This window comes from Gymnodraco acuticeps, unplaced genomic scaffold, assembly GCF_902827175.1.
Source record: "Gymnodraco acuticeps unplaced genomic scaffold, fGymAcu1.1, whole genome shotgun sequence".
Classification (NCBI taxonomy): Eukaryota; Metazoa; Chordata; class Actinopteri; order Perciformes; family Bathydraconidae; genus Gymnodraco; species Gymnodraco acuticeps.
Window position 1 is genome coordinate 1,428,594 of NW_022992130.1, and position 18,367 is coordinate 1,446,960.

The 18,367-nt window shown below is 41.7% G+C and overlaps 1 protein-coding gene across 3 annotated transcripts in view; it reads left to right on the plus strand.

The window, feature by feature from the left end:
- Window positions 1-709: 709 nt before the first annotated feature.
- Window positions 710-18,367, plus strand: part of LOC117538182 (serine/threonine-protein kinase MARK1-like) — a 30,140-nt gene continuing 12,482 nt past the window's right edge. For all 3 annotated transcript variants that reach the window (XM_034203744.1, XM_034203746.1, XM_034203747.1), the window contains exons 1-4: window positions 710-1,102; window positions 4,008-4,208; window positions 9,780-9,833; window positions 17,655-17,703. In XM_034203744.1, coding sequence (XP_034059635.1) covers window positions 1,052-1,102; window positions 4,008-4,208; window positions 9,780-9,833; window positions 17,655-17,703 — 355 coding nt within the window. In that variant the 5' untranslated portion in view covers window positions 710-1,051. The remainder of the gene's footprint in view (window positions 1,103-4,007; window positions 4,209-9,779; window positions 9,834-17,654; window positions 17,704-18,367) is intronic.

Here is an 18,367-nt window from a genome sequence, read left to right on the forward strand (position 1 = left end):
GGATGCACACGACATCATCATCATCATCACCACCCTAAATAAAGTGATTTTATGGACGAGAATCAGAAAATCTGTCTCTGTTAGTAGCATAAAATTGCACAATTGTTCCATGCTCACTAACAAACAAAGAAATGTTTATTTGTTTAAATAGAATTACAGCAACAATGAGAGGTGTAATGATGTAATTGTCCAACAGATGGCAAAGTCTGTCCAGTTTGCAGTGTGACACATGCCTCACCCTTGAACTAGGCCTCATTGTGGACAGTGTTGACCACATTGTCTATGCATACACACCACACGCAGTAGTAAATTACTGAGCTGTAAACCAAAAAATAAGTTCAACAAGGATGAGTTGACGCATTCAAAAATAATATTGCATTTATTAAAAATAATTCCAGCCATAACTAAGCCACCTTAAAACCCCTTAATATGTCCCTAGCATGCATGATACAACATTTCTGTATCTGTACACGCCCTACATTTACATCAGAGGGACACTGTTCTAACTCTGTGCTTAACTGTTTTCTGGTGACTTGAATAATGAGCTATAAAGAGGAGACAAAGGGAGAGTGTGTGTAAGAGAGGGAGTGAGAGAGAGAGAGAGAGAGAGAGAGAGAGAGAGAGAGAGAGAGAGAGAGAGAGAGAGAGAGAGAGAGAGAGAGAGAGAGAGAGAGAGAGAGAGAGAGAGAGAGAGAGAGAGAGAGCTCCCTCCATCCTTCCTGTTGGGAGGTTTGAGATGCGCTGCGCAGACCTCGCTGTTCGCGACTCATCATCCTGGCCGGCCCCCCCCTCCTCTCTTTCTCTCTCTAGTCTCTCTTTCCTCCCTTTTCTGTCTGCCACTAGCCTACCTGAGGGGAAGTGCACAAAGCCAATACGAATATCTGGCGTGCCGCCTTGGCCCTGCTAGCGCTATGCTGCGGTAAACAGGCCGCTGTTTGCGGTGTTTACAGGGGATGTAGAGAGGGGACCGAGGAGGCACCGCTCTCCCCGCCGGACCGTGTCTGCTCTGCCCGGCCCGCTGCACGGCTGAGCGGCCTGCGAAGCTCACACGATGTCGACCAGAACGCCATTGCCCACGGTGAACGAGCGGGACACCGAGAACGTAAGTGCTGTTAACCGGGGACACCGGTGCGATACCGTCGGTGGGGTGGGAATAATGTGACCTGGCTAACTGGCTATTTTGGCGCACTGCTAGGTGCAGGGCTATGGCAGTGCTTGCAGAAGCTAGTGCTGCAGAGACACTCGACCAATGAGCACTATCTTTATCTTAATTCTTTCTGAAGGGAACACAACCACGAATAACCGAGCAGAAAGCTGCAGGTTTATTATGTCTGCCACAGTTCTTGTACACAATACAGCTAGCCTAAACAACGCACTGCGTCAGTGTGCTGTGCTTTAATGATACATGCGAAGCTTGAATGTTAGTGTTGAGAATGAAAACGTTGCCTGTTGAAAAAATTGTGTTGCTCCACGCGTGCAACTGGGGGTATTTTCTAGTCCACAACGTCAATATTTAGGGGGGGTGGGGGAGGATGTTGCCCTACTTTTCAATGGCAACGCTTGGTAGCATCGCAATGTGACATCCATCACCTATTGGGCCTTGTTGTAACTGCACGCTGAAGATGAGGGAGGAGGAGGGAACGTGGTATTATTCACAATTCTGCTACCACGACACTGATACAGACATATTCACAGGCTAAATAAATGTCTGGAGATTTATCATGCATTGTGTGAAGGAATGTTTCTGAACGGCCACCCTGCAGCTCACTCTGACAAAGCACAGCATAATAGCACACATCTTTTGAGATCAGTGCAAATGAGGGCTGTTGTGTGAATGCTGACAGACTGACATATCTAGGTTTGTCTGATTTTTCCTGGAAACAAGACTAGGCACACACTAAAGCCTCCTTAGATTATATTGTTTTACAAGCAGTGGAAACAGCTAGAAGCAGTCTTTTAAAGGTTATTCCCAGGTAATAAAAATAGGGCTCTATTTTGGATCTCCTTTTTTAGACTATCTGTATGAATCATCTTCAGGTGATATTATAGATATTTAAATTTGGAAATGCAAGTTATAACATGAACTCTAATTATATCAACTATCTGTTCATTCTCTGCCAACATCCAGAAATACACGAGTGCTAATGTACTGTGTAATGCTGCTTTAGGTTTCATAGACATATACTGCTAGGCTGCTATTAAGTCCCTGCCTCAATAGCAGCAAGCCTAGCCTGCCTCTGCTCGACTTCATCATGCAGCCCAAGGGCCCACTAACAGCTGAACTGCATTGCATAACAGCTTATTACTCAGAGAGACGAGTGGCTTTAAGTGCAGCAAATAGAAGAAGCTCTCTCCCGGCTTTCTTATTTTTATGTTTGTGTGTCTGCCCAGGTGTGGTTTATTCTGTTAGTGTGCGGACTCCCATAAGTAATAACATCAGTGCTTAGGAGTTAATGGATATTTAAATGAAACAAACTTTGTGTGTTAATCAAGTGCTGCCTATCCAAGGCAAGGCAAGGCAAGTTTATTTATATAGCACCTTTCAACACAAGGCAATTCAAAGTGCTTTACAAAAAACGAAAGACATTAAGAAAATGGCATTTAAAATCAGTCATTAAAAAGAAAAGATGATAAAATAAACATTAAAAGAAAAAAAATACATGGATAAAAGTTACAGTGCTGTCTAAGATGTGAATAGTTCAATTAAAAGCAGCGGCAAAGAGGGTATCCAGATCAGCCTTTGTCAATTTTACAGATTTTGGAGCCAGTGTGAGTTTGTGTGTACATGCATGAAGTATGAACTAGCCTCATAATAGGTCTGATTTAAAAGTTAAAGGAAAGATCTTAAGGCACTTTAATGTGGACATTTACCAGCTGCAAATGTAATAAAGACACTTCTAGCTACTCTGCCATGGAGACCTACAAGAGGATTTTGGTGCATTAGAAACAAGAATGCTGACTTTGACTGGCATCTAATCTAATCATTTATCCTTGCCCTCTGCACACACAGACACACACTGTGACACTGAGGGAGTGTTTGAATCCTGCAGCGTAGCTTTCCCTCCCTTCTGCTAGCTAAGGTGATGCTCACCCTGCAGGGTGTAGCGTTTCCCCTTTGAAACGGGAGCAGGGGAGCCTGGGTAACCAGAGCAAGGCTTTATTCTCTGGCTGGGCGTGGTGCTCAGGAGCAGAGGATCATGGGATCTCTGATCTGGACTGACATCAGCAGCTGCCGTGGAGGAGAGGAGACACAGCAGCAGAGACTGTGCCAGTGCCGTCCTTATAGCAAGCTGTTCCGTATTCACCTTCACATGTCATTTCACAGGGACACTTGTTGGTAACAGGTTTGACTGTGGAGCTAGTAGCTAGTTATAACTCTTCACCCTGAACATTTAGTAGGTCATTCTCAAAGTTGAAGTAGTTTCATTTCTTTTGGGGTTGAATCTTGTCCTTTGGCTGATCAAGTATTTTGAGGTTAAGGTGTCACAGAGAGGAGAAGGGAACCTGGTTCTCCCCAACACAGTTTCCCTTAGTTGTAAAAACTACATTTTCCACCTCCGCAATATTGCCAAACTCCGTCCCTCTCTCACCCGCCCTGCAGCTGAGCGACTCATCTCCTCCCGCCTTGACTATTGCAACTCACTCCTCTACGGCATCAGCACTACACCCCTCAATAGACTCCAGAACGCAGCCGCCAAACTCCTCACCCACACCAAGTGGGTTCCAATTTCTTTCCTTGGATCTGGATCAAGGTTGAAGGGTTCATCTGTGTTTGAACAGCTAATATACCACCTTTGGCACACACATACTTCTCCACTGCAGCATGCTACTGCATTGTTATGTGTGCAGCAAATGTAGCAAGAGAACATGTCCATGGTATTTCTAAGGCTGTCACTGAGCCAGAAAGATTCAGTGACGTGTAGAAATGATATATGTACAAATCTCCAAAGTTGAAGTCATGGAATGAGAATGTTTCTGATCTCGACTTGTGTGACTTTCTCCTGCAGCACTCGTCGGTGGACGGCTTTGTTGAACCCCCAGTCCCGCCAACAAAATCTGCGAGTCGCCACAGTCTGCCGAGATGCCGCAACTCGTTTACCTCCACGGAGGAGCACCCCCATGTTGGCAATTACCGCCTCCTCAAGACTATTGGGAAGGGGAATTTCGCCAAGGTGAAGCTAGCAAGACATGTCCTGACTGGACGAGAGGTGAGACAAGATTTCTTTTGTGGTTAATAAATCCTTTAGGGATATCATTTTTGTCTGTATACAAAACATTGTTCATCCCAAAATCTACTGTCAGGCTCAGTCTTTTTTTGCTACACGCTAACTATTAGGCCTTCAGCTTACCATTACTTTCGTTATTGGTTAATATCGATATGGTTTTCTCGATTAATCAATAGTAATAGTCAGAAAATTGTCAAAAGTGTCCATCTCAACATCCAATAGCCCAAGTTGACCAACAGATTTTAAGATATTGGAATTACTAACAAGAAAGACTATGAAACCAAATCTGAGAACAAGTGCATTTTTGGCACTATTGTATTTCTGATCACAATGTAAGAAAGCTTATTGAAAAAGTGTTATTGAGGTCATCTCTTATCTGCTCTTTCTCATTTGAGCTGCAGTTTTAAACATTCACAAAGGAAACCAAATATTTATTTTTCAGAGACAGTGCTTTTTTCTGATACGTATCTTCGATCCAAGTAAAAGCCAGTTTTTGGCTTGCTCTGACTCTTAGGAGGAATGTATGATCTCATGAAAATATATTGAAAATTGTACTCGACCATGTTAGTTCCCCCAGTCAAGTCGGGTCAAGTTCTCTCTCTTTCTGTCTCTCACACACACTCACATGGCCATACACTGATGACCTGTCAGAGTGATAGATATCCTGCTTTGGTGTGTCTGTAATTAAAGCTCCCGTTTCCCTAAGGAGAAAACAATGACCTGAGATCTGTTCTCTGTCTTTCACTCAGCAGGCCCAGACAGATCCACCTCAGATACCCTCTCATGTCTGTTTTTTACCCACCTGCTTCCTTAAACCTCTGAGTTTAATTATTTTCTTGGTCGTATCAGAGTATGGAGAGCAGGAACATGTTCCCAGGTCAGATCAATGGCAGTTTGATCCATTCTGTGTCCTTTTAATGCTAATGTTAAACAGGCATATTGGGTATGCTACCCACTGTTTGCTGAGAAGGTCAGCCGCTGCTTTGTGTGCCTGAGTGCCCTTGCTGGCTCATCAGAATGCAAAGACATGGATCAGAGTGAGAGAACAGGTGGAAAGAACATAACGCACTAAAACCGATGTCTATCTGAGCTTTAGCCCAGGAAGCCTCTTACCAACAAACATTTTCTGGAAGCTAAAACTAAAAGAAAAGGTTTTCCACTGTAGAAAAACCTCAAAAAGAGATCTGTGAAGACAGAGCAGCAGTCACTTCTAGGTGACAGTGTGGTCTATCTGCTGAAGAGTGACAACAGGATGCACACACACACACACACACACACACACACACACACACACACACACACACACACACACACACACACACACACACACACTAACCTAGCTGCATCGAAACATTTGCCTGTACCATATGTCCTCATCTCCAACCCACTAGAGAGGAGTGATGATACATATTATTCATCACTTGAATGAAAAACAGTAATTCAAATTGTGTTGTTAGGTTATTATAACCTAGGTGCTGTTTACACGAGAAAGCAAATGGTTGTATCTGCTACTTTTCTCTTTAGTATAGCCCGTTCGTTCACACGAGGCCGTAACGGAAACGTGGAAACGGACCCCGCAAATGATAACGGGTCCCAAGGTGGATAGATCTACAAACGGAACGCTCTGGGGGGTCAAACGGCTCAGTGTGTACGTCCTATAGGACCTATACGATCATTTCCTGATAACGATGAAGCCATAGCCCCACCTTTCCCCACCTCTGCTGCTCACTGCTGTAGCATGGTCAGTAGCTACTGCTACTGACCATGCTACAGATGTTAGTGCAACATCTACAGCTCCTCTACCACAACCATCAGCAACAAGTGGACATGGAGAATTACATGAACTACATGTTGCTAAATCCACCGCGGGGCATAAACAGAAGGGCAACCATGCTCGGGGGTCTTCTTCACTGCTTTTGGTGTATTTTGTGGCGGAAGTACAGCGCCACTTACAGGCCAGGCATATGTACTACAGCGTCTCCAGCACTTTCGAGCAGTCTCGTGTGAACGGAAGACTTTTTTTGTATCGTTTTCGTTTGCGTTTCGTATGCGTTTGCGTGTAAATGGGGTCCTAGTCCTCATCTAATTTGACCAAATGTAATTATTTATTGGAAAAAAATGTATGCTGCTACTTGATATTGCATATATTTGTCATAGTGTTATATAAATCAGTTTTAGAAAATAATATTTGTTTATTTGGGCGGCAGCTTGTGATTCGGAATGTACGTTTTTTTGCAAAATTAGAACAAACTCCTTTTTGTTTCTCAGATATCATAAGATACTGTATCAAGAATGGGATGGACAGACAACTCGAAAGCATACTTGCTAAGAAATACATTTGACAATAAAATAATAGTATGTACATAATGTAGACTTCATGTATATTCTCATTCTCTAGCAACAGCAATGCCTTTCTCTTCTGTATGTATGAGATACATCCTTATTCCCTGCTGCACTAGTTCCTTTTAGCTCACAGAGATCATGACCCTGTGGTTGTGTAAAAAGAGCTCAGGGGGAAATAACTGTGTAGATGAACACGAAAGCTCTTCAGCACAGAAGTGATGCGATATGACTAAGTTTCCCTTCCGTGTCCTCTGGCTGAATATTCACATGTACGTGTTTGCAATGTCCGCGATCACACGTCCTGCATACGGTGAAGACCATATGGGCGATGTGTTTTGAACGCGCTGAATAATTAACAGTGATGTTCGTTTGCCCTTCTGTCACTGTCCGACTTAATTATTCACCCTTCAATCTAATGGACAGAAAACACACACTGACATGTGATCTGATGCCATCCGCCTCGTTCATCAAATCAATCCAAAAATAAAAAGGGAAATATTGGTACAGCGTAGCGTAAAGGAAATTAACATCTTTGACTCATGCAAAGGGAATATTGTAAGGTTAACAACAGTCACACACGAGGACAGCTTCGACACCTGCAGGCTTACATGAAAACACACACGTACACACGCAAACCTCCACCTGAGTTCTGTCCATGACAGGAGGAAGCACAGAGGAGGGGATGGAGGTCCTTCTGTGCACCTGCCCACCTGAGACAGGCTGCAAATAGACCCCTCCTGTGTGCTGCTGCGTGTCTATCTACACACAGTGAGCTCTCTGCAGTCTCTGCTCTCTTTTCACACTGCTAGACTCTATTTATTTCACAACTACCACACTGCTTTCTGTATGGAGTTTAAATGAAATGCACCTTGATTTGTAGGTCTTAGGGAAACCCTGTTTGGTCAGAATAACCTGCACTCTCTCCGTCGTGACTCAGCATTTGCTTTATGGGTAAGGGTTGGTTCCCTATAACAGGTAGCTTGTGATTAGAGGCAGAGTCTGCGTCCTCTGAAGCATGCTATTAAACTCTCATAAGGCTGGAGTCACATTAATGCTGCTATGATATACTGTAACACTTTCATGGTGTCAAGTGAATTTCTCCCCTTCCGCTCTACTTATGAGAGGTCAGAGGTCAGTGCGTAAGAATCTTAGTGAACAGTTAAACATACAGGACGACAAAGACAGAAAGAGCTAACTATACTCAAGTCTGGACTCTTGATAGTTTAACTATGAACCTGTTTACTGAAAAAAAGATATAAAGCAGCAGTCAGTGTTGCAGTGGCTCCTGATTCAGCTTAGAAGAAAATTATCTATACATCCCTGCAAAGACTTGGTATTTATCTTCCCAATGATATGTAAGCTTGAATTATTTTACACTTGCTGTTATTACAAAATGTAATTTACTTTTTTACTGAGTAGAATGACCTCAGTGAGGATTTAATATAAATATCAGTGTTGTAGTCAGTACATCATATAGGAGGTCAAATCTTTAAGCTTTGCTCAGGAGTCCTTTCTCACAGCTGTAGTCGTCAATATAAGTCCACAGGGAATTTTAATATAATAAATGATCATGTTATAACCTGCTGGTTCTGCAAGCCTGGAATTATGTGCCACACTTACACTTACTCACCTCATACCTGGTTAGCATTCTGATTGATAGGAGTATGGTGTTGGCATGCTGAAGTAAGCATTTAGCTCAAAGTACTCCTACTAGCATGGCTACTACTTGCAAAGCCACATGGTGCCTTTGACTATGCCTAATATGCCTATGGTTAGAATCATTATGGAGACCAGTTCATACAAATTAATTGAACCAACTTTATGAGTTTATTTCTACTGACATTAACAAACACTGCCACAGAGAATAAACATCAACACATTTAAATGTTTTTACTTTGTGAAATGGTCCGAAAGGAAACAGTTCAAGAGTCTAAACTCCCCTTTAGGCCAAAGTGGGTTGAGTGGGCTTTTCTTAAAGCCTCCGCTCTCTTCAGCAATGCTGAACAAACCTTGTGGTTAGTGCCTTTGGTTGGACCACAAACTGGAGACATTTGTATTTAGTCAGCCATTCTTAAGTCTGTTTAATTATTTTGTAATCATTTTGTGCAACAAAAAAGACTATGTATTATTTAAGTGTAATACATTTATATTTTAAAACTGCTCTGTCAATCTCTTATCAGCATAATAAATGGGCTTCTGGTGGTGCTGCAGATAGTTGCTCTGTGAAAGCTGCTGAGCTCTCAGAAAGTGAAGGGAGCAGCTCTGTGTCAGTGTGCACTTTGGGGTGATTACAGAGATGGATGTTCAGACTGCTGCCTAGCAAGATTTGTCTTGTTCAGTAGATCACCGACCTGCAGAGTAATATGCAGTAACACAGGCCTGACTGCAGGGACACTTAGAAGGACTGCCTGTGGATTCATTTGTTTAGTCCGAGCTGCAAAGACTACTCAAATACTCATATCCTTAATAGTCGTATGCATGATTCTTCATTTATATTAAGCTGTCTTTGGCTTTACTTGCTGTAACAATGTCACATTTCTCTGTGCGATGAATAAAGGTATTCTGATCTGATCTGAATAACACTGAAAATAATCAACAACTTTTTTTGATATGAATATGAAGCATTTAGGTAATTCTTCATGCAAAAAGAGCAAAACATGCTTTAATCTAATGCTTTTAGTCCCTAAAATATGGATATATCTTGCTTTTCTTTGTTTTATATCTTATTAAACTGAATGTCTTTGTGTTTGGACTGACACAACAAGACATTTTGAGGACCCAAACTTGGAATTTATGAAACTTGGACTGACATTTTACACCATTTCCTAACATTTTATAGACCAAATGATCAGTTGATTATTCAGAAATCAAGCTGCAGATTGAAATGAAAACATGTTCAGTTGCACATCATTATCATGCCTTATCAACAAATACATCTGTTATTTTATTTCTGCCAATAAAAGCTTTAATGTATTTACAATGTACTAATTAGAAGAGCTTTGAGGTGTATTCAGAAGATTCAGCTGTGAAATGTTTTGAAGAAGCAGCCTCCCTGCTGAATAGTGAAATAATGAGGACAGTTCATTTCAAAGCAAACTTTCACCGTACAACCCAAACATAAAAGACAAACAAAATGTTGATATGTTTGTCTCTCTCTGTCCCTCTTCCTTTCTTCTTCTGTCTTTGTCCTCCTGTCTTTTCTCTCTTTAGGTGGCGGTGAAGATTATAGACAAAACCCAGCTAAATCCCACTAGTCTACAGAAGGTGAGTGTGTATGTATGTGTGTGTGTGTGTGTGTGTGTGTGTGTGTGTGTGGCCACATGGTAACATTAATGTCTTGGTTACAGCGCTCATGGCTTTTCCATTAGTCATTCCTGAGTCTGAGCTGCTTTTGTTTCTTTGCTCTTAGAACTCAGGATGTGCTGTTTTACATAATGTAATCAGATGAAGTCAGGAGAGACCACAAGCCTTGTTTAATCCAGCCCCTCCCCCCCCTTGACTTTCTGTTGGTATGTGGTCAGGAGCAGCTAAAAATACCCCTGCCTGCCTGTTTGTAACTTACCCTTGTCTAGCAGTCATAACCAATTACAACGAAGTGTTCTGAGCCGTTTCCTGATTACTGAGTCCAAATCCATCTCTTTCTGCTGATTAAACGCACTCACGCTCATACAATCCTCATGGTAGGGTACACCATGTGGAAGGAAAGCGGTCCTGCTTCAGCATGAGCAAGCATCAACATGAGTCCCAAAGTAATGCAGGTGTGCAGCTGGCCAACAGGATAGCTTTTTGGTGGTCTGGACATTATTGCAGTGTGGCTCATCACAGCTCCACTTGTTTTAGTGTTATGTAAAGGATGAAAAAATTGCTAAGAAACCTCTGTGGAGCTGACCCATAAGGGGGCTTAGTCTCAGTGCACAAGACACCGGTTTGAATGCTCCGGCCTGGGAGCTTTTAGGAGTGTAATCCCCTCAGTCTCCCATTTTCTTTTCAAATATTTTAATAGTACAAGCTTCTTTGGGGTGGAAATCATGCTTCTCTTTTTCAACATAGAAGATAAACAGAATAGCCAACAAGAAATAATAAAGACAAAACATAGTATGAATACCATACTTAATGACATACATAGTCATAGTTCTGTCTCCCAATTTCAACTGTGTCTCTTTAATAAAAGCCCTGGTGGCCCACAAAAGAAACCTCTGCGTTGGCTCATTATACTCTTCATAGAGGAGCGTTATAACCACCTCATATATAATAATAATATATACATATAAGCCAGTTGATGTCTTGGTCAACTTTGGACACTATATCTCTGAAAGTCGCCGGGTTGAGAAAGTATTGCAGCAGCAAGCAGTCCTAATGGCAAAATAATAACAACATTTAGTATCCCAAATGATCTGACATCCCAAATTAGATTGGTCTGAGTGACCTCAGTAAGGAACTTTATTCTGGGCTAATCAAATGTGGTATTGTCAAAGGGCTAATATGGGACAAATTCCCAATTTTTGCTTCTTGCCGTTGACCCAACTTGTAATTAAATCTATAAAACAAGGCAATCGGGGCATTTGTAGCATGATTCTGCTCCAGACATTTGAGCAAATCTGTAATGGTCTTGGATCTTAATGGGATCCGACAGCAATTCTTCATCCAATCAGTGAGAAGACGCCGCGAGAATTTCAAGCCCCAAGTTCTGTACTCATCTGATCTGACTGAGATGAATTTCATTGTGCGAGCTCTTTTGTTTAAACAGACTATTGTGTGGTTTCTAATCTTCACAGGCACAGCGGGGGTAATGAACATTTAGAGGCGTTGAAAGTGTGTCTGGCAATAACACTTAGACTGAATATAAACTGACTTCACTGATTCGAGTGTTGTCTACGTCATGATTGGTTAAAAACCTGGTGTGTTGGCTTGTCTGCTGCCTGGCGATGGGCGGGGCGGATGTTTCATATGAGTCTGCAGACCAATCAGGATCTATCTGATTAATTATTCAGAGAGCCTTTTAGATGTCAGCTGCAGAAGACCTGAGAGGGTCAATACTGGAAACTCTTATGCAGGAGTAGCTATATTGGCGTAATAGCTTGTATGAACGTTGATGTTTGTGTATCTGAGTGTAAAGACACTATAATGTTTGTATGGTGCTTGAACAGTATGTAGTTTGATAGTTTAATGCCCTCTGCTATGCACTATAGATTGCTGTAATGGTATACAGAAGTGCCATCTGCATTGCAGAAGCACCTCTTATAATGCAGCAGTCGACTCCTGGATTGAATCGATTTGCTCATTGACTCAGTGTCCTCTTCTATGCTTGTAAAAGCTCTACTATGGATGGCTAGAATATAAAATCATTAGAATAAACATCTACATTTTATATTTTATTTGACAAATGATTGGAAAGTCTGTCTTGGAACTGTTTACAAGCAAGATGTTCAGTGGTCTACTCCTTAGGCTGCTTGTTTTGTTCATGTTCGGGAGTCTAGACTGAATCTCCCTGAGGGTTTCATGGTTGCTCTGCTTTCGAATGTCGAGTAGCAAGAAATATAAAAGATGATTAGATGTCAAATTGAAGAAGTCCATCACAAATGCTGTCTTAGGATGGATTACCCGCTCTGACAGCCATCACTAAGCAGTAATAGCAATTCTGCAACACAGTTTATGGAGAAGAAATTGATTGTACCCTAGTGGACATGTTATGGTTAGAAAAGCCATTCTGTGTAGCTGACCAAGCGTTTCTACAAGCTGATATAAACATACGGTCATGCTTATCGATTCAGTGACTCAGGCTTTTTACATGCTAAAGAGCAGAGGTGACCTTGTCTCCTTCTCTTGCTCTGCATCTTGTACTGTGGCTCAACCTGGGGAAGAGTTGAACCAAGCATACAATTCAGAATAAACTCTTGCAGGATTTTTTTTTTATGTATGACCCCGTTTGTTTGTCAGTGTGGGTGAGTGAGGTTTCAGCGGGATGATCTGGATGCATCACTCCCGCACGCACTGCAGGCACAGCCATCACACTGGCAGATCCTATACAGCCACACACACACACACACACACACACACACACACACACACACACACACACACACACACACACACACACACACACACACACACACAAGCCTGCATGACACACACAGAAATTCACAGGAAATCCTTCAGTTTATGCTCAAGGCTCTGGCTGGCAGAACCCCTCTTGTTTTTTTTAATAGGGTTTCAGTCACCTTTGGCAACATTTTCACACACATGGTTGCATTTCTGTACCTGTGAAGCCGGTAATCCACTCATACACACATCCTCTTACGATATCTTAAACTAGGATTTTAAAGTGGGGTTCATAGCCTCTGTGTTTATCCCTTATGTTTCTTATCTCTGTCAGTCTGATGTTACCCCCTGATTATTTGATTTTAAAAGGATGAGACCTACATGAGTCATGAGGTTAGGATGAACTTCTGGTCTGTTCCTTTATGGCCCATTGGCGCTCTCTGCCCTGTGACTCTGGTGGTTTTAGTGTCACAGGAAATGAGGTCAGCTGAGCTACCAAAGCACCTCCTCAGATCCACCACAGGAAATGCATCACATGTCAGGGATGTTGACGTTGTCAGGGTTTTTCTGCATTTTAGCCCTGAAATAGGCCTCTCCGTTAATCCCCTCTTTCACTCAGCAAACTCTGCTCTAAATCCCACCATCCCATCGCTCTCTGTCTCTTCCTAATCTGTAAATAACAGTTTTCATCGCTTTAACAATGACCACATCAACTAAATATCAAGGGTTAGATAATCAGAGGCAGACATGATGGATGGGCCGTCTCAGACCAAATTTAAAGCCGTGCTGTTGCAATACAAAAAGCATTTACATATGGAAAAAGAAAGAGCCGTGACGCAAAACAATCAACAAAAAATCGAAGCAACAGAAACACTTCTTACAACAATATGGCTTGGAGCTACTTTGCTAACTTCATACTTTACTGTTTTTATATACAAGTGCAGTCAGAAAGCGGTCAAAACACTGTGCTCTGTTCAGATGCATTTTTGCCAGTTGCCAAAGGGCCACCATGGGGCTCAGTTAATAGCTGTTGTTAATGTCAATCTTGTGCTTGTCACTCTGCATTAATTAAATGCTGTCAGGCCCCTGAGCTGCAGGAGCTTTGGTGTTGTTCGGATGAAGGGAATGAGATTGGATGAACAGCAATGTTGTCCGTGGTGAATCATCCACAAATCAAATGTCGAGGCTGCGAAGATATTCATGCGTTCACATGTTCATGAATGCATTTTTTATTTGTGTACGTTCAAATGTTAAAATGGGATCTTTGGTGACATTGTGCCTGGTTTTTGTGGATATTGAATGTGAGATGACACATCTTTGCAGAGAGGGGGAGGGTTATTTTCAGACCCTCAGGAGTAGAGGACAGGACATGTTTGCTTTGGGTGACACTTTGGATCCTTCTGTCTGTTTCCCCTTGTCTCTCACTGCATTTCTTTAAAAAACAGCGAGTACTGGTTATTTAATGATATGGTATTTTGAAATACTTTTTTATGCATATGAAAATGTGCAATCACACACATACACTCATCAGAGAGATGAGGGCTTCCAGGCTCCTCATCCCATCAATAATCTCCATGTTGAATGAGCAGCAGAATAGTCCAGCCAGTTCCTGTAAGCGTTCCCAGTCTGATATCGGCTGTTCTGCTCCTTCTGCAGGGGGACTGCTGTAATTAAGGCTAGTTTGGGAGTCTGGGTGCCCCTGGGTGAATGGAAGTAGGTCACTGGCACAGACTACTGAGATGCAGGCGCATTAGAAACAGTGTGTTTTCATATTTGTAGGACTGCATTTTATTTTTGCAGCTATTCTTCTAATCATTTTCTTCAATCGCTGTCTCAATTCATCATCTGAATCTACCATTTTTTAAATTATTTTTGTTTAAAACAGTAATTTAGTATCAAAGGAAATTGGTTTTTCAGTAATCACTCACCTTCTCCAGAACCACCTTTTAATAAACTGCTTTATGTCACGCTGTGACTCCCCGGAGTGCCTGCAGATATTATTGATATTAATACCAGACCGGATCGAAGATCCCACACTCAATATCTTCTCTCAGCCTCCATGGTGTTCACATCCCTATTGAGCTTTTATTGACAGGGATTGTGTTTGTTGTTGCAGTTTTCTACCGTCCTTCTCCTATTTGTTCTCATTTTTGTTTCCAAGTGTCTGCACGCGTGCTTCCCATGTGAAGGGCTTTAGGGCAATGACGCATACGAGAAAGTGAGAGAGGGGGAAAGAGATAAGAGATGAAGATAAACACTGACTCTTTAGTCCATCACTCATTCAGTATCTTCTGGTTATTGTGTCACTGTTTCCACTCAAATTGACTTTGTTACCATGGGGGAACCTCTCAGGCCAACAGCTCATGCATATGGAGCAGGGTTTGCCACACAGGAGCAGCTCGCTGTTCTGAGCCAATCAGGGGTTGAAGATAGTTGTTGACAAAAACATGGAGCCATAACGAATTCAATCTAGAAAATCTTCATTCACATATATCCCCTTAAGTTTAATAAAATACACGGATAGATCACTATATTATCCTTGCACTGTTGGAGCAAGAAATCACATGAAAGAGCCAAAAGATGTGGAACATTTGAAATACCTAGTGCACTCTACATCTACAAATATATAAAGATAGTGCCTGGGAATAAATGTTATATAGTTTGAGCATGTAAACCATTTTATAGGACATGACTCCTCTATTAGCACTGTCATTCATGTCTGTTGATCTATAAAACCCACTGAGACAACAAGTGTGTTTTGTGATATTGGGCTATTTAACTAAACTTTGATTTCATATAATATTAAAATGACTGCAAGGATTAATGAGGGATTAGAAGTTGTGCACAGAACTGTGTGTTATGGCATAGAAAATGTTACCCCTGAATCTGTTCAAACATCAGGTTAGTTGCATTTTTAATACAGCCTTATTCAATGGATGTGGCTGGGGAAATGTTTGACTTACTATCAACATATATCCCATGACATGTGTTATTCCTGCTCTCAATACTTGTTGATTTCCCCAGCTGGGCACTGCTGATTGTTCCAACATTTATTCAAACAAAAGTAAATAATGCATTTATTATGAATAATTTTGTAGCCGTAGATTAATAAACATTTGGCGCATACGTATACCAGTAGGACCGTGTATCTGTGATTGATTCAAAAATAACCACAGTGACCATGTTGATGTTCATGTAATGAAGGCACAATGTGGCTCACTTGTCATGTTTGGACAACAATGGAGATCTATGGCGCAAACAAATAAGCTATATCAGGCTTTGACTGCACAGACGATGCTTGTTAGAAAGGGAAAGAAACCGCTGTTGGTTTTCTTATCCTTGTCTTTTTCTGGGATATTTTGACAACAAGATATATGTAGAAGCTCTCTGCAGCAGCTCTCTGTACAGTATGTGTGTGCTGGGTCTAATGAGAGGAGAGGTGTCAGAAAGACAGAAAAAGAGAGGCAGGAGAGCAAGTATAGACAGAGGAAAGAATGAGAGGTGTGTGAGAGACTACCTGCATGTTGTTGAAGCAGACTAGCTGATAGGTCTCTCAGAGTCAGGCCTGCTCACACTGGTATAATGGCTGTATTTGATGACCTAGAAACATAGACTATCGAAGCACTTATGTAAGAACTAAAAGGCCATTTGAACCGACGCACACACATACAGTACGCATACACACAGGGTCCACTCATTTTTTATTTGACATAATGACACAGAGCGGAGGTCTAGAGTGATTTTCAATTTTCTCATTTGAAAATAGACAGGAGATGAAAGCAGGATCACTCGGGACCTTTGTACTTAATCAAAGCAAATGGCAAAATCTGTGCTCTGTCTCAGGTAGCAGTGGGATGCGGATAAATCCCAGTCGAGCGATTGTTGAAATGTAACACTCAAACACAGCCTGAGCACGACTGGGAATCAGCAGAATGTAAATGGTTCAACAGCACCTCTAAGTGGCTGCAGGAGCTCGTCTGACATAAACATCCTCGTGGAGAGAGAGGTTTGAAATGATGATAACTCTGCATTCTCTCCTCTCTGATTCCACTTTGCTTTCATACTCGGAAAACAAGACTAGAGGATCTGATTTTCCTATTAGAGGTTTCTCATCAGGCTAGATAGTTACTTTTCTTATCTGCAGCAAAGACAGACTTATCTTAACTTTGCAAAGTAGCTCAAACTCTGCTCTTTTCTTTTTTCAATGTTTTTTATTGAAGAACAGGCACAATCATACAGGGTCACAATTGACACCATGATCTTCATCCATTTTCAATTATTTAGAACAAACCATCACCACACCCAACACCCCCTTGAAAAGTTGAATAACAAATAAAACACATTGATTCCACGTTCAGATGTAAAAATGAAAAACACAGTTACAACAAATTATAATTATAACAATAAGTAAATAAAATGGCAAGTAAAAACCGATCAGTAAGTACAAATATAAATAAGAAGATATGTTAAAATAAATAAAAAGAGAAATATTTCCCGCTATCAGGTCGGGAGTCTTTGGAGGTTGTTCAAATAATATATCAAGCATTGCCATGTGTTATACAAACTGTCTACAGATCCTCTAAGAGTACAACTCTGCTCTTTTTTGCATGTTAATGCGAAGATAAGGACATTATGCAGAAGACACTTAACTGGTCGTAAAGCCTTTATACTGCCGCTCTGCAGGGTTTGCTGTGTGCTGTGCTGACTGGCTGGTTGGATGGCCGGCTGGCTGGCTGGACTGCAGCATGTCAGTGGAGTTGTAATTCTGGTCCTTATCTCTGTAGGGCAGGGTTTAGTGCAAAGTTGTCACTGCATAAGTCATATTGCTTTAACCAGTACAGTATCCCATGATCCTCAAGTTGTCTCATGTTCCTAATCCAGTGTTTTACGCACACAAACTTGAAGTTTATTTTGGCTCCTTTCTCATTCCTCACTTTCTGAATCAGTGCTTATAAAGTGCTTTCCCAGCAGAGACAGAGATCAGCCTGCATGTAATGTCATGTCGACCCGTTTTGATGCATCAAATGTTTCTTTGTGTCTCAACAGCTCTTCAGGGAAGTCCGGATAATGAAGTTACTGAATCATCCAAATATAGGTACGTTCATAGAGCGGCCTGGAGTAAAGTTTATCAATAATATTCTCATGTAATTTGGACTAGTGTTACCATTTCAACCAGTACCTTGCACCCAGATTAAAATCGAAATTCACATCAATATATATATATATATATATTAGTGCTGTCAAAATTATCGCGTTAACTGCGGCAATACATTTTTTGAATGAATTGCGTTAAAATATTTAACGCATGTGCAGAATGGCCGGCCCCCATACGTGCCACCAGTGGCAGCGCCAGGGTATGGCTGGGGTAGGCTACACCCATACTAAGAAATGGCTTAGCCCCACCATGAAAAATGATGTTAAAGTAAGCAAAATAAAGTCTGCCAACTCGCGCGGAGTAAATTGCACAGACAGCAGTTAGTAAGATTGATTTCAGTAGCCACGGTTTTGAAAACTTTTGTCACGTAGTGATCGTCTTCTCAATAGAACATCTTTGATAATGTCTTCTGGCCAATCAGAATCAAGATAACGGCATGGTGTTGTTGCAGGAAGTCCCGACGGAGAATACTTTTGCTGTAGTACAGGGGTGCACATAACTGGTACGCAGGTTATGTGCGTAATCTGAAATGCGTACCGTCACAAAGCGCATTTGCGTACCGACGTACTTGTGAAGCTTTTCCAGAAGGCGGTTAGATCACCGG